This window comes from Rhinolophus ferrumequinum, chromosome 4 (genome assembly GCF_004115265.2).
Source record: "Rhinolophus ferrumequinum isolate MPI-CBG mRhiFer1 chromosome 4, mRhiFer1_v1.p, whole genome shotgun sequence".
NCBI classification, from domain to species: domain Eukaryota; kingdom Metazoa; phylum Chordata; class Mammalia; order Chiroptera; family Rhinolophidae; genus Rhinolophus; species Rhinolophus ferrumequinum.
The window spans coordinates 55,457,853-55,473,261 of record NC_046287.1 but is presented as its reverse complement, the minus strand read 5'-3'; the positions used below and the strand labels follow the sequence as shown (position 1 = coordinate 55,473,261).

Below are 15,409 nucleotides of genomic sequence, written 5' to 3'. Positions count from 1 at the left end.
AGCTGACTAGGGCTGCCATGATGCTTGACGAGTCACTTTCAGGATAAGCCTCTAACCACAAAGTCAAGATGTCCAGCCATCCATGAGCGGCCGGCAGCCATCGTGACTGGCCGGCAGCCGGTGAGAACTGCCGTGAGCTGCTGCAAGCGGCCGACTGACAACTGGTGACCGACTGCCTCAGCCGGGAGAAGCGCAAGGCTCATAATACCAGCATAGGCCAAGGAGCTGCATCCTATACAGCTAGACTGAGAAACAACAGCTTGAACCAGAGTTGGGGGGTGGGGTGGGAAGCGGAAGAATGGGGAAAAAGAAAAAGATGTCGAGCCCTCCAAATGTCCAAGAGTTTCTTGGTAACCCTGGAGTGACACCTCCCCCCTCACCTTCTTTTACGTGAAGAAGCCAGGAGGAAGCATGGTTATGTAGCTGTCCCAAAGGGGAAAGTGCTACAGACAGGCTGCACCAGCACAGAGCCTGCGAAGATGCTACAAGCGACTGGGCGGTCCTCAGGAGGGTGCTGTCCAGGCCCTCTTCCAGCCATTCCACAATGACTGTGCCGCCAAACTCCACCCAGCCTTCTCTGTAAGGCAGGCCCTTGTCCCACAGCGGTTCTTTCTGTAGGTGTTTTGGTAAAGACACTTCTGTCCCTATCCTCTGCTGCCCTTTCTGAGGGAGAAGAGTTGCTGAGTCTCACTGGAGCCCACTTCAGAAACGGGCTCCGGGCCCACCTTGGTCAGGTTCTGGGCACTTGGGAGGCCCACGGGCCTGCATTTGAACAAGCAGCCTATGAGATTCTGCACGGAATTGCTGGCTTCCCCTTGAAAATTACTACGAAAATGAACCTGCCTGTCCTGGGGCACTCAGCCCCGTCTCCCTGTCAGAAGAGAGCTTCCCTAACATTCTCGTGAGCTGACATAAAGGGTGAAATGGAGTGAATTTAAGGGAAAGAAGCTAAGCTTTACACAGAACATTGTATGTCTGTCATTGTTACTATTACACTTCTAACTACTTCTTCCTCCAGGAGCCTCTTAAAATCATCCCACATCAGCTAAGTGGGGGGCCCCATACTGTCAATCAGCAGCATTCTAGGCCAGTTTATTTCCATCAATCAAATACTCCAGGGTCCTTTATTTCAATTTCAGGCTTCCCCCCAAGTCATAAATGTTAATTAAATAATCTAACGACAGAGTCCTCTCCTTTCGAAGTGACTAATTTCTCTTTGGGTGGCCAAGATGCTGCCTTTCCAAGATAGGTGTCCAGATTTTAGTTAAAGTCTTCACTACAGGAGCCTCAACCTCGGAAAGGGTGCATGTCAACTAGAAAGTTGACCTTGGACCACCCAGCTACGACCTGAATGCAACAAAGCCCAGCAGTGAAGAGGGAGGGAGGGGGTGGAGAGACTCAAATGCAAGCGAGAGACTGGATTTCAGGCTAAGATGTTCTTCCTGCCCTGTGCTCTACAGATCCCATCACCTTTACAAGTTACTGTCCCCTTCCTAATTGTTCTTACAGGTCTCTTGTAAGAAAACCTTGCTTCTACCACTCTTTTAAAAGAGAGCTACCCCAGAAGTTGGGAGTATGTAACACAAAGGGGGTTTTAACTAAGCTTCCAGTTCCCTAAGCCCACCCTTTTAGCTGCAGTACTTTGTACAGTACTTCACAGTAGGCTCTCCCATAAACCACTTGTTTTCATAACTCTGTGAGGCAGCCAGGGTAGGCATTACCCCATTTCAAATAAAGCAAAACTGAGGCATAGGTGTTCTTGACCATAACTGCACCCAAGAGTGTTAGCCTCTGTGAAGTCAGGACCTGGGAGAATGCAGCCGGTCCAAAGGGGGGAACTGAAAAGCTAAGGGGGTCCGAAAAAAGGACCAAAACCCCTCTTTTCCTGTTGGTCCCATTTTACCAACTCATTCTCCTCACCACCCCACCCAGGACTATAGGGCAGGACTGTTCCTTGTCCCCCGTAGGTGTGAGGAGACGATGGTGGTCCCTCTGGGGGGCAGCTGGTCAGAGGAGGCTGGGGCAAACCTTAGAACTCAAGAAAATTTCAGTGTGTGAACTCAGGTCTCAAAGCCAGCTTTAGGCCAGTCAGCCCATCAGATTTGCATATCAGAAGACCCTCCAGTGGAAGGGTTCCTGGAACTGCCTGCAACCCCCCCACCCCCCCATACACACACCTACCTGCCGAGTGGGGTCTACTGCCTGTCCGGGAGGGGGCTGGGGACACTCCACCACCAGTAGCCCTGGGAGGGGGGTGCAATTCTATTTTTGTGGCTGGGCCCTGTGACTCCCAGTGGCCAGACATCCTGGGGCCTCCCACGGCCATCCCCTGCACATCCTGCCTGTGCACTCATGGTCACCTTAACCCCTTCCCTGGCCAGGGCTGGAAAGCAGTGTGTTAGGGGCATCGTCTGACCACAAGCCTCTGGATAGGGAAATTTCCAGTAAAGTTAAGACCACTTGCTGGGGGTGGGGAGGGGAGTCTCCTCTGGGTTACCCTCCAACCCCCGCGGCTCATATTTAAGTGATTGGTGCTACACAGGAGCCAAAGGGATGAAGAGTGATTTTAAAAACATGGGGTAGGAATAGCCTCGGAGTTGAATGATAAAAGGACAGTCTCATTCTTAAACTGCAGGAGTCTTCTTTCCTTGCCCTTTTGGAAAGCAAAGCAGCTATACTGCAGGCCACCGCCCTTCTCACTGCTGAGCTGGGGGACCTGCCAAGAGGGGCGCTGGCCAGGCCACCAGGGAAGTAAAGACTGTCCGGACACCTGTCCCAACACCTGATGCATGAGCAGGCAAGATGGTCGGGAGAGCCTGGGGTGTGGCTGTAGGAGGTACCGAGGGGACCCCAGGAAGAGAGGGCCCCCTTGGGTGACAACCTGTCGGGGTGTGAGAGGACCCCCTGCCGGTGACCATGGAGAGGGGCGTCTGTGCACGTGGAGCCCGCAATCCACCGCCCGGCTGGCTCCGGGACACCCTGGGGAGGCGCCCTCTGGTCGGGGGTCTCCCCAGCAACCAGGCGCTCGGTGGAGTGGGGCGGGCGATCCGAGACCGCCCAGACCATACTCTGTCCGCCTCCCGAACTCCCTCTCCGCCCCACCTCCTCCTGCCACCTCCCACACACCCCTCCCGGCCCCGCACACCTGGCGGGGCCGCGGGACTGTCCTCCCAGCGGTTCTCGGTCCTCGGTTCTCTACGCCCGCAGGTGCCCGCAGGTGCCCGCGCGCTGACGCCGTCGCCTCCTCTGGCAGTGGGGCAGGAGGGGGGGGCAGGGAAGAGAGAGGGAGGGGGAGGGAAAAAGGGAAAGGAAGAAAGGGGAGGGAAGAGGGAATGCGGGGGGGGGGGGGGGGGGGGAGGGGAGGGGGAGGGGAGGGGGGCAGGAGGCGAAGGGCGTAGGGGAGAGGCGGGGGCAAGGTGGGCGGCGGGGACTGAGTAGAGGTAGGAGGGGAGGAGAAGCCGGGTCGGGGAGAGGGAGAGAGTGCGAGGAAGGGGAGTGGAGGGGTAATGGTCTGGGAGACGGGCAGGATGGGGAGGGGTAGGAGGGAGGTAGGAGAAGGGGGCGGGGTGGAGGGCAGGAGGGGGAGGAGTTGGTGGGAGGGGCGGGATCGGAGGGGTTGGGCAGAGGGAGCCGGTGACAGGGAGGCGGGAGGGCGAGGGCCCCCCAGCCCAGCTCAACCCTTCTCCCTCCGCCTGCCCGAAGACCCACCACCACTACCTTGTCAGCCTAGAGCAGTAGGGCAGGGGTCGTGCCAAGGGGCGGGGCTCCTGCCCTTACACTTGGGTCATGCCAACCCCGGACACAGACTGCACGACCACAGAGGCACAGGCTGGACATAGGGGTCTGCTCGGGATTCTCCCTGGCCCCCACCCCATATCCCGGGACTCACCTGAAAAATGGGGGCCCCCCCGCCCCCCCCAAAGGACCGGGCCAGAAGGGAGATTGTGCGTCCTCTCCGGGAACAGCAGCTGCCCTCGATCTTCCCCTGCTCTCCGAGACTTCCCAGGAGGAGGAGCCTGCTCTTCACCCTCACCTGTGCGGGGTCCAGGCCACCTGGAGGGCTGTCCTCAGGATCTAAGGAAGCGGTCGCCACTATACGTAGGTCAAAAACCGGGAAATCAGGGCTCCTCATTCTATTAGTACTATGGCTACCCATTTTCAAGTCCTCGGGCATGAGGTAGGCAGGAACTCACCGCACCCCTCGATATTTATTCAAAAGAACGTCCCTGAGAGAGAAGCACGCAGGACCCTGTGCCGCGGAGCCCACTACTTGGGTATTAACTTTGGAATACGTTGCAAGACAAAGAGAAAAAAAAAAAGACTCTTTTTACTTCTTGGGTCTTCCGAGATCCCGGGGAAACAGAAGTTCTTGATTAGAACTACAACAAACAAACAAACAAACAAGCAAAAAACCGCAGTGGTATAGAAATACTAAAACATTCCAATGTTGGCCTAGATATAAACTTTATTTTAATTGGGTTTTTAAAATGTCTGCTTTTAGTGGGTAAAAGTGGGCAGCCCGTTTGAATAAAACAAAAATGGAGTTCTGCCAAGAGGAAAATAAATATAAACCCAAAGGCAACTCTAAGTGCAGGACACACCACCTCGAAGTGTCACAGTGATGCTGAAGCCCCGCCCAGGGGCCGCGCCCACAATAACTTGGAGGCGGTAACTGACCTGGCTGCAGAACTTTCCTCCTCACGGTGTGGTCCCTGACCGGCTGCACAGCGTTGCCTGGGGGCTTGCTCCCTGGCACCCGGATGTGCACAGTGCGGCAGCTCAGCAGAGCAGCCTGGGCTCTCACTGCCTGGGATGCTGTGTCCCAAGCACCATGCTCTCCTGCCGTGGAGGTGGCATGAAAACAACGGTTCCTGAGTGAACAAAGCCGTCAGGATTCACTGAGGAAGGGGGCATACTGGGCTGGAGAAGAAGTGGGGTTATTTAAGGGGAACAGGAAATTAAAGAGAAAGGGAACTCCCTCAGCCCAATAGTTTCTCTCACAGAATGGCCCAGGAGGCAGGAGGAACTTATAACTAGAAACACCCCTAAAAGCCTGGTGGGGGGCTGGGGGAGAGTAAGAATGGGCCAACGTGCTGTTCCTTACCTTTTTATTTAAAGACCAAGACCTCATTTCCCATGACAGCATCAAAGACCCTCTGGTAACACTCTCTTCAACGGGCTATATTAAATATCACTTAATGGAGCAATAAAGTCCAAAGGAAGGCAACCCATGGGGCCGGCCCAGGGGGTGCTCTCTGCAGGATATGCAAACCAAGAGCACCACTGATGCAGAAAATGAAAGGCAGTGGCCAGTGACTAGAGCCATGACCCTCGGAGGAGACTGTGTGCAGGCTCCAGGCTCAAATTCCATAGGCATAGACTCCAAACGGAAACACATTCTGCCACAATGTGAAGATTCCCACTCAGGACCGTGAATAATCATCTCAGCTATACACCCCATGAACTGGCACGGAACTGGCAGGCAGCTCCATGGGAACTAGCATCACAGTGTGTCTTTTCTTCTCCATGAACCCTTATTGCTTTGGGACATGGTCACCAATGCAGTGAAAATACAGACAAAATCCCAAGATTTCTGTGCTGTTCAGAAAATGTTAGAGCTAATTCTAATGTTGGGGTAATTCAAGAGAAAATGAATTCCCCCAAGAACAAAGCCAATTTCAGCTTATCACTGTCTTGAACAGTGCCCTGCTGGTGTCTGGCTTGTCACGGCCAGATGAACCCTTTGTGACTCTTTGTGGCTTTCAGGGTTACTGAAGCCCCAGCGAGGCTCAAGGAAATTACCATCACAAAGGGGGTTCTAAAAAGTGCACCCGAGGAGCAGAAACCTAAGGGACAATTCATATGAGGGTATCATGCTTGCGGTGAAGAGCATATGTTTCCAGAGCCCATGCGTGGGGGCTTGGCACATGCATGTTCTGAGCTCTGTCCTGAGAGGTGGAAATTGCAGTTTGCCTGCTGCAGGTTCCATATCAATTGTAGAGACTTATAGCAAGCACACTGCATTTAGTACCACCTGGAAGGTTGTGAGAATGGATATCTGTGGTCCCCTCATGGTTGGAGTCCTTTACAGCCATCCCTGTTTGGTCACTGTGACCAGTAAAAACAATTGAGGAAGATTCATTAGACTTCCAAAGTTCCCCCAGTTTCTCTGACTTAGTGTTTGAAACTTTACCATTTGAGATTAAATCCTTTCTGCAAAGCATTGCTCTCAAAAAATGTCTATAGTAAAAGAAGTAATAACACGTTAGCTGGTAAACACCTCCCTGCTCTCCAAATGAGGCAAAGGAAAAAGGGTAACAAGACAGCCTTCCTTGCCTCAGAAAACCTAGGGGCACCCTTAGTGTGTCTCAGACTCTGCCCCACCATGCTGGGTCCAGGATCGGGAGGGGACAAACTGGGACATGTGGGAAGCAAGTTAAGGAGCCTGGTTGTCTGGAATGCTGAGGTGCCCTGAGGGGCCATCCCTTCAGGAAGAATTTGTTCAGGCAGTAACATGGTCCCAGGCCCCACTCTGGATACAGGGCATTCACAGGGAGCAAAGCATAGTCCCCAGTTTCATGGAGCTTACCTCCTAGTATCAAGTCGGGCTGTGAACCCAGGCAAGGCAGGGGAAGAAGACAAGATGGGAGCCTGGGTTGTGGGTGGGTCCCTGCCGCCCTGGGGAGCAGGAGACAAAACCTGATTTGGGTGTACTGAGAAGAGGACGGCAAGCAAGAGAGACAGCAAACATAGCCACCTTTGAAAGATTTTTTGAAAGGGGGAGCTGAGAAAAGTGTCAGCAGCTGACAGGAGACTTGTTTCAGACGGGCACTCTGGTGCAGACAGGGATAACTCACTGTAACTGAAGCCACAGCCCAGAAATGGAGAGATCACTTACCTACCAAAGATCAGCTCTTCTGTATTAGGAGACAGAGTGATTTGTGAGGAAATTGTGCAGCCACGAGAGACGGGTTACATCCTAATTTCTAGCCTTCAATTTCACATGAGGCAATTTCACTCTTCTTCCTCAATTAGGTTCTGCATGTCAACGAGGGGCCTTCCCAGGCTCGGGGACCCAAGGAGGACTTGCATTCCAAGGAGGACCAGATGGAAGTCGTGGCAAGTAAGTACCCGGTGCAGCTCCCTCCAGGTGGAGAATGTGAGCCAAGGTGGAGCTGAACCTTGCCCCTAGTTAAACACCTCCCCACCCACTACTATTCACCTCTTACATGGACCCTGCAGGCACAGCCTCTGTGCTCGCCCCAACTGCCCTAAAACTGGACTAAGTATCCCAATGATTCCCCCAGAACAGCTTTATGGGTTGAATTGTGTCTCCCCCAAAAGAGATGTTGAGATCCTAACCCCCAGTGCCTCTGAATGTGACCTTATTGAGAGACAGGGTCTTTACAGAGACAGTTAAGCTAAAATAAGGTCATTAGGGCGGGCACCTAACCTAATATGGTTCATAGAAATGGGAAATGTGGACACAGACACACACAGGGAGAACACCATGTGAAGATGAAGGGAGAGATGGGTGAAGTGTCTACAAGCCAAGGAATGCCCAGGATCACCATCAGAAGCTGGGACAGAATCTCAGAAGGAACCAACCTGCCAATACCTCGATCTGGGACTTCAGCCTCTAGAACTGTGAGACAATTAATTCCTGTGGTTAAGCCACCCAGATTATGGTGCTCTGTTACAGCCTCCCCAGGAAAGGAATACAGTGAGCTAGCAGGTAGCTTGTTTTATGTCACTGTTTCAGTAAGTGCTTGTGGAAGATACAGATTTATTTCCACATAGGGTGGCTACTTCTGTGCTGCCTGATTATTCTTTTATACTGTACCGTTCACAGTATTTATTTCCTCTTGCCTGTCATACAACCTACACATGCTGCCAATAATAGCAAGGTCCCAGGTGTGATATATTTAATGTCCTTGGTCAATACTTTACCCTTCATTTGCCCCTAATCACATATATATTTTTTGCTTAACTAGTTTATAAAGATTGAGGAACTACAATTATTCATATATGAAACAAAATCTTAGCTAATTCAAACATTATTTATTTTGATATTTGACTCATATTTTGAGGCTCTCTAATAGGTCTTTTGAAAATTCTAAAGGTATTAAAACTGAGATTCTCAAGAAGACTTGTTCATTCTTAGTTATCTTAAAACCCTTTCCTTTACTTTGAATCTTGTAAAAAAACAAGTGAATAAGAGCATTGATGAGTGAATTTTTCTCAAATTATGATTTTGTGTAACGAATTTTAAAGGATAATATATACTCTTAATAAATAATACATCAAGGAATATATATTGCTCACTAAAGTTTGAACAAATACATTAGAACAGCACCTGTCCAAAGGCCCCTACGTGATAAGGTACGATTGTTCTGTGGCTTCCAGGGTTTTGTGATTTCTCGTATCTTGCTGATGGGTCAGCGGAGCAAACAAAATGATGAGACAGGGTCCTTTGAATAATGTGCTGTGGATGTTGAGTGTAAATTTCTCTGGACATTGAGCAGCAAGTGTTTACTCAAGATGGACTAGCTTTAGCCGTGACACCTGTTTACTAATTGTGGGATTTGATGGCTTCAGTAAGTAAAAAATTCTTCATTTGAGTCATAGATGATGGGTTTCTCGGGTTTCTATCAGGCCTTTGTCAGGCTTAAGACTCATACATGTATCTCAATGATTGTTCCTGGTTCAAGGCCTGTGTGCCCCATACTTTGAAAGGCCAAAACTCAAAAAGTCAAGGTTTGGGACAAGGAAAGTTTTATTGATTGAGAAGCCAGCAACTGAGAAGATGGGAGACCTAATGGTGCCTCAAATCCATCTTAAGAGAGCACAGAATTCAGGTTTCTTTTATGTCAAGGGAAGGGAGAATGGGTGGGGCAAGGGGTGGGATCCAAAGAATGGGGTGGTGGTGGGGAATCTTCACATCTGTTCCCAGTAAGTTCTTGATGTTCTTGACCCCTGCTGATCTGAGTTGTCCTGAGATTCCTGTAAATGTTTGATAAACAGTCATGGCTTTGCATATCTCTTCCCATCTGTTCAGGAAGCTATTTTGCAGAATTCCTCTAGTCAATTGAAGGATTTTCCTGAAGGCCCTGGGAGAAATGCAGTCTAGAATTTATGGTAAGAGTCAAATGGGGGAGAAGCAAAAGGATTCTACCCTGTTACATGATGATAGTGTTGGCTGTTTACACTGCCAAGCTTCGTGCCACTGTGCACTCAGCTCATCCCATTGGCCAGGATTAGTGTGGTCACATGTTCAAGTCACCTGAAGCAGGTGAGGACAGTGGACAACAACAACGTGCCAGCGGCACTGGACCCTGGATTAACCTGTGGCATTTACTTTCTGTTGCAGGCCTGGCATTTTGTAGAGTTCTGTGTTGGCTACTGCGGTTTGGTCTGTGACAGCAAAGGTCACCCATTCAACACGTTACTGAGCACTTGCTGTGTGCTTGTTTCATGGCATCCAAGGGCTGGGGAAAAAGTCCCAATTTAGAATTGCACACAGGGGTCTGGACTGGCCCCAAGGAGGCAACACGCCGAGCTGAACACAGTCAGCCTTCAAGGAAGGAGACAGTGGCAGCCTCGCCCCAGGGAAGCCATTTGTGGGGATCTTCAACCTAGCTCCACCCTTGTCACCCAACAGAGTCAGAACCCCAGGAATTAGGACCTGGCCTCAGGGTTTGTGGGGTTTTTTTGAGGTTGGTCTTCAGACCAGACAAGGAGCTAGAGGGGGGGTGGCAGCCAGCAGGCAGGGAGGGAGATGGTTACACAAGTGGAAGAGGTGCAGGGCTGGGAGTAGGGGCAAAGCCATAGACCCTCCAGAGCCAGGTGGGGTGTTCCTGGGGTGTTTGGGCAGCACCCAGGATCTGGGGAGTGGTGGCTTACAGAACTTGCTCTCCACTGTAATGGAGTTGGGTGTGACCAGCAGAGCAATGGAGACCCATGTATGGCCTGAGGGGCTGGAGGGGAGAAGAATCTAGATGGAAAGGGGAATTTAGACCCCAGGTACGTGGCTACAAGTGGGGGTCTCTGGCAGGATGGTCAGGGAGGGGAGGTGAGGATGGACAAAATGTTAGGAAATCTGATACCGAGTTTCCTCTTCTGTGTGGGCCCCTGAATCCACAGCTGGGCACTATGGTCTCAGTGAGTACAGGGGGACTCGGGGAGCCAGCAGGGGCAAGTAAGGGCCAGAAACCACCTGACCCCACACATTTCCAGGGAAGCTGTTCCCACAGTATGTATTCCACTTTATCCCAAACAGAAACACTGACACTTTAAGAGTGCTTTACTCTGTAGCTTGTTAGCAGGCATTTAAGTCCAACTTCTCTGATTTTCTTTCTTTATATAGAGAAAACTAAACCAGACATTTTTTCTTGTTTATTGCAAGCAGATTCAAGTCTCCTTAGATAATCTGCAGAAAAGTCCAATATCATTAATATTAACTCATACTTTATCTACAGAAATAAAAGTTAAAAACAGCATACAAAATAAACTTTACAGAAGTGTAAGATTTGGTTTAATTCACAATTTAATTTTTCAAAGCAGGTTAATGAACTATCATCAATTAAACATGACTGGAGGATGATTTATTACCTTAAATGCACCTACTATATTCAATAATTTAAAAATAAATTCCAGTATTTGTGATGATGACAATTATAGATACCATTCACATTAAATACATTTTTGAAGATTCTCATTTATTACATTACATAATCAATGGACATTTCAAACAGCGATGCACACACATAATTTTAAGTCAGAGACAATATATGCATATTAAAATTCTGTATATTTTGATAAGGTAAAAAATAAAGCTATAGAAACTGATCTTTAGATTTTTTTCTGCAAAAGTAGAATCACTTTAATACTTCCAACACATATTCATTAAAGCTTTTTTTTATAGACAATATCAGAATGATTCTCATTCCCACTCACCTACCCTCTAGCTTAAAAAAAAAAGAATGCAATTGACAACAGATATTTTTTCCTATATTTAAAGTTACAAATGGGAAACTTCCAAAAAAATGTAGAATGCAAGAAACTGCATACTTAGCTGTTATATTGAGTTGTGAAATAAATAATATTAATTTTAAAATAAAGTAGTAGTGGTTGCATTAGGTATTACTAGTCAGTGCAGAACAGATGAACTTAGTGGTTTTTAAAAAAAGGCGAGAAGAAAACTTCCTTTAGTTTGCACTGAACATTTGATCAATGCCCAGCAATTTACAAATAGTTATAACGGTATGTGAGAGACATTTTTGTAGTTAAAGCTACAAAATCTCACCAGGCAAAATTACAACTCTATAAACCTGTTATTGCAGAAGCTGGTTGTTTTTGTTCTCCTTCCCTAGTTCACTGCCACCACCAAGTCGTATGGGACCATGCCCTTCCGGGTGTTACCTGGTCTGTGTTCACCCTATTGAATCAAATGCAGAGGAATGGGTTGATTTGCATTCCAGTAGGAGATGCCAAAAGAAGGACGCCTTTTCTCTTAACTGCCCTGGACACAGGCAGAAACGCTGCAGCCGGGAAGGCCCAGATGCTGCGTGTCCTAAGGACTGAGCTTTGAAGAAGTGTCAGTGGGGGAGGGGGAGCTGGACTTCCTGAAAAGGAGGAGCTTAGGCTAGGGTATTGCCTGTAGCTTGGGTCATCCAGCAGCTCTGCTTCAGATCCTGGGGCTGCCCTGCAAAGCTCCAGCGTCCTGCCTGGACACTGGACATGGAGGTCCAAGGAGTCTTATCTTCCTGGAGACACCTCACAGGGTCCCCTCAGGAAGGAGTCAGGGATACTTGGGGCCTAGGGAATGTATTACTTGTATGTGTGCATGCTAGTTGGCACACATGCACGTGTATGGCTGTGAGTGGACATGGAGCTAAAAGCAAGAGAATGCGACATGGTCAGGACCACTCATGCTTGCTTTATACATGACTTGCTGTTGGGATGGAGTATAGGTGAGGAACCAGATATTCGAACCAACATGGGAAATTATGAGTTAATAATTTATTAACGTGTAGTCATGAAAAAAGTTTTCAAAACTAAGAAAAATGCTTAAAGTTGACTTTACTTGCTTTAAAGTAAGATGAAGGCAAGTAAATACTAACTATTGTAAGGTGAAAAATCACACTAATACCTGAGTATCTGAATATCAGAGACATATTTGAAATGTCATTTCAGGGGGGTCCTTTTCTTCCTCCTTTTATTTTATTTTTTATCTCATGTCCCTTATCTATTTCAAGTGATCAGGCACAGTCCCTTCATTTTCCCAACAATTTTTTAAAAATCACTTTGGAGCATGTAAAGGTTTAGTGACTTTCATAATGAGACTTGAATTATCAGAGGTAAGTGGTAACTGTCAATATAGGTAGAAAGAAGATACTGAACCATCAAGCCAGAAGCTTCTGTTTTAAGGCTGAAGGATAAAAATTAAGAACAAAACAAAAAACAGATGAAATTGTAATGAACTGGGAAGAATAAGCATAGCAAATTATCATACTCTAAATATGCCTATTAACTAATCATTGCCACCAGAAACACCAAAAAAAAAAAAAAAAAAAACGAACAGGTGTAGAGAATAAAATCAAACCTGAAAATTCACATTCATCAGGTACTGAGACATTCAGCTAAAACTCTCAGCAGAATTTAAAGTGGCCAAAATTTTATCAACTTAAAAAAGAAAAGCTTTAAAAACATACTTTAAAAATTAGGTATGGTATGTTAACAAATAAATGAATAAAAGAGATATAAACAGCTATGAAAATACTTCAGTGCAAAGGCAATTTTAAGTTTTCTAAAAAAATACATTACAAAGAATTTGTTAACTAAACATACAGAGAATCTGTCCCCCCTACAGGTATTACATTGATACCCATATTAGGTTCTTAAAAACAGCTGTAAAAATGTACACACCATTGTTTGCAGGGCCTATTGTGGAGCAGAAGGGTGAAGGACTGCCACCACACACAGATCATGGGGACATGAGTGACAGGAGGACAGGATGGGTACTGCAAGGCATGACACGGAGGACCCTCAGGATGGAAGTGGTGCCCTCCTCCTTCTCCGTCTTCCTCTAAGCCAAACATTCATTATCCTGGTCTTTGGTATGGTGTTTATACTTCACCTTATTTTATCCCAACTACTCTGTGTTCACTGTTCTTGCTGTCAATTCATCCCCTATTTCAACTCACTGTTTTAGCTGAAACATTACACAATGAAATTGTGAAATTTGCACTTCTAAAAGTATCTAACCTCTCTGAAGTAGATATTCAGTGTTCACTTACCAAATTCCACAGCATGAAATCCGGCAGTGGACAAGGTACCTGCTTTTAGTTTAGCTTCGGGTGATGCTTTTCTAAAAAGGCATCAGTTTTAACATCTGAAGTTTGAATCTCAAACGGAAATGTCTTCATTACGGACCATTAAGGCTATGTCAAATAGATTATTTCTAGAAATATAAATACCAGTACAGAAAAGTGACAGGAACTTTACAACATAGCAGCCTTCTGATGGTTTACCCACCCCAAAGAAAACACTGGACAGCACGCTAAGACAAGCAGAGATTTAACAGAAAACTCAGAGCAAGGTTTGGTCAGTGTTACGAGGATGGCAGCAGTCTAGGATGGCGATATTGCTTTTTAGAACTCACAGGCCATCTAGCCATCAGACAAATGTTGGCCTGAAATAGATTTTGGAAGACGAACACCGCCCTTAGAGGCCACCTCTTGATGAGGACATTGAAAGGGGGTCTGACCATCACAGCCAGATATCAGTCTTGGACAAACCCGTAAAATAAATATTTCCCAACAATAGTAAATGGATAAGCTCAATCCTTGGGAGTATGATGATAACTATCTCAAAAGTTGTACTGGGCAAGCGTAAATGGACAGTATTACCTATTCCTCCCATGTGAATACTCTTTTTGTTTTTCCCCCTCCACAGAGGCAGCTAGGAGACGGGAAAGGAGCAGACATTGAAACACTCAAAGATATCCCAAAACATACAGGAGTAACACTTTCCTCAGAGAAACGAACTTTGAATCAGACACAACCCTAAAAATTCACTTCAGTACGTGGAGGGCTCTGAACAAAAGCAATAGCATGGTCTGCGACTCTAACGGGAAAGGGATGCATGATTATTTGAGTGTCTGTGCCAAAAGCAGAAATACCAGAGGGCTCCGGAGAAAGGAAGTGCAGAGGCCAGACCCATCTGTCCCATGGCGAGGGCAAGTCACGTCTGTGCTTAAATGACGGTTGGTGGGTGTGACTTCCTCTCGCTCGGAGCTAGACTGCCAATCTCCAAGCAGATGTTCTCCTCAGGTGATGCATGTGGTGGAGATGATAACGGAGGGCACAGACACAGACCCTGACCTGGGGAGAAAAGGGCCTCCGTACATCCGACATGTACCAGGCCCTGTGCATGTTCTTGTTTTTAGTAGCCCAATAAAATGCACAAAGCTACTGGGCCTGCAAGAAACGACAAAGCAGTGCTCGATCCAACTGCCAGCCTACATGCTCCAGACAGATGCTGTTGCCCCTTCCTCCTCCTTTTGGGGGCAGAAGAAAAGCACACGCGTGCACAACACACACACTTGAGGTGCGGTTCTTAAAGGCTTAAACTGGTGATTTGTTTGCCAGTTGTCTCCCCACAGGGCCCATGGGAGCAGGGTCTCCAGCTGGGATGACAATGGTTGTTTGAGACACCGGCGATGGGAGGGAGGACCGAGCACTCCTTGCTCTCTGGGCACGGTACTGTCACCTGTTTGGAGCAGGAGCCTGGGTGCGCGGCCGAGAGCCTGGGGCTGTGCAGAGAGGCAAGATAGCTGACTTCTGAGAGGTGGTCCTGACTCTGTATGCGCGTGCTCTGTCGGAGAACAGAAAAGAGAGTCAGTCCCAGGACCCTCCACGAGAATGCCATTAACACTGATCTAATGCAACCACTGCCATCACTGCTTTGGTCATGGATGCCCATTGCAGGACACCGGCCGGATGGCATCCGTGTCATCTGAACTGTGACACAGAGGCAGCATGTCAACCATGCTCTGGCTACGAACATCTCCCTTTGTTAGTTCCATCGTCAGGTAAAGACAATGTTCATAAATATGCAACGGCCCCAGATATTACGTCAGTTTGATTCCTTTAATGTTAGAGTGCTAAACAACCCCCCAGACACCAGGGTCAACGTCGCACTGACGGGCTCACCGTCTCCAGACTACACGTTTCTCTATTCACACAAACGTGGTTGGTGTGGTGTTTTATTAACAGCCCAAGGAGACCGGCGACATGTCCTTGACATCATTCAATTTAACAGGCAGGGAGGGAATAAACTGTACAGGAGAAATCTATTTTAAAGGCATAACCATTCCAAGCATGCCTACTTTTAGGTAGAAAAGATG

General features: G+C 47.8%; 2 protein-coding genes across 3 annotated transcripts in view; both read right to left on the bottom strand.

Moving 5' to 3' along the window:
• Positions 1-3,283, bottom strand: part of MCF2L (MCF.2 cell line derived transforming sequence like) — a 176,506-nt gene extending 173,223 nt beyond the window's left edge. Inside the window, exon 1 of the mRNA XM_033104290.1 lies at positions 3,146-3,283. The gene's annotated coding sequence lies outside the window, so the exon portion shown is untranslated. The remainder of the gene's footprint in view (positions 1-3,145) is intronic.
• Positions 3,284-10,415: 7,132 nt separating this feature from the next.
• Positions 10,416-15,409, bottom strand: part of ATP11A (ATPase phospholipid transporting 11A) — a 132,789-nt gene continuing 127,795 nt past the window's right edge. Inside the window, exon 29 of one of the 2 annotated variants that reach the window (XM_033103990.1) lies at positions 10,416-14,877. In XM_033103990.1, coding sequence (XP_032959881.1) covers positions 14,620-14,877 — 258 coding nt within the window. In that variant the 3' untranslated portion in view covers positions 10,416-14,619. The remainder of the gene's footprint in view (positions 14,878-15,409) is intronic. The other variant, XM_033103991.1, reaches the window with a different exon arrangement.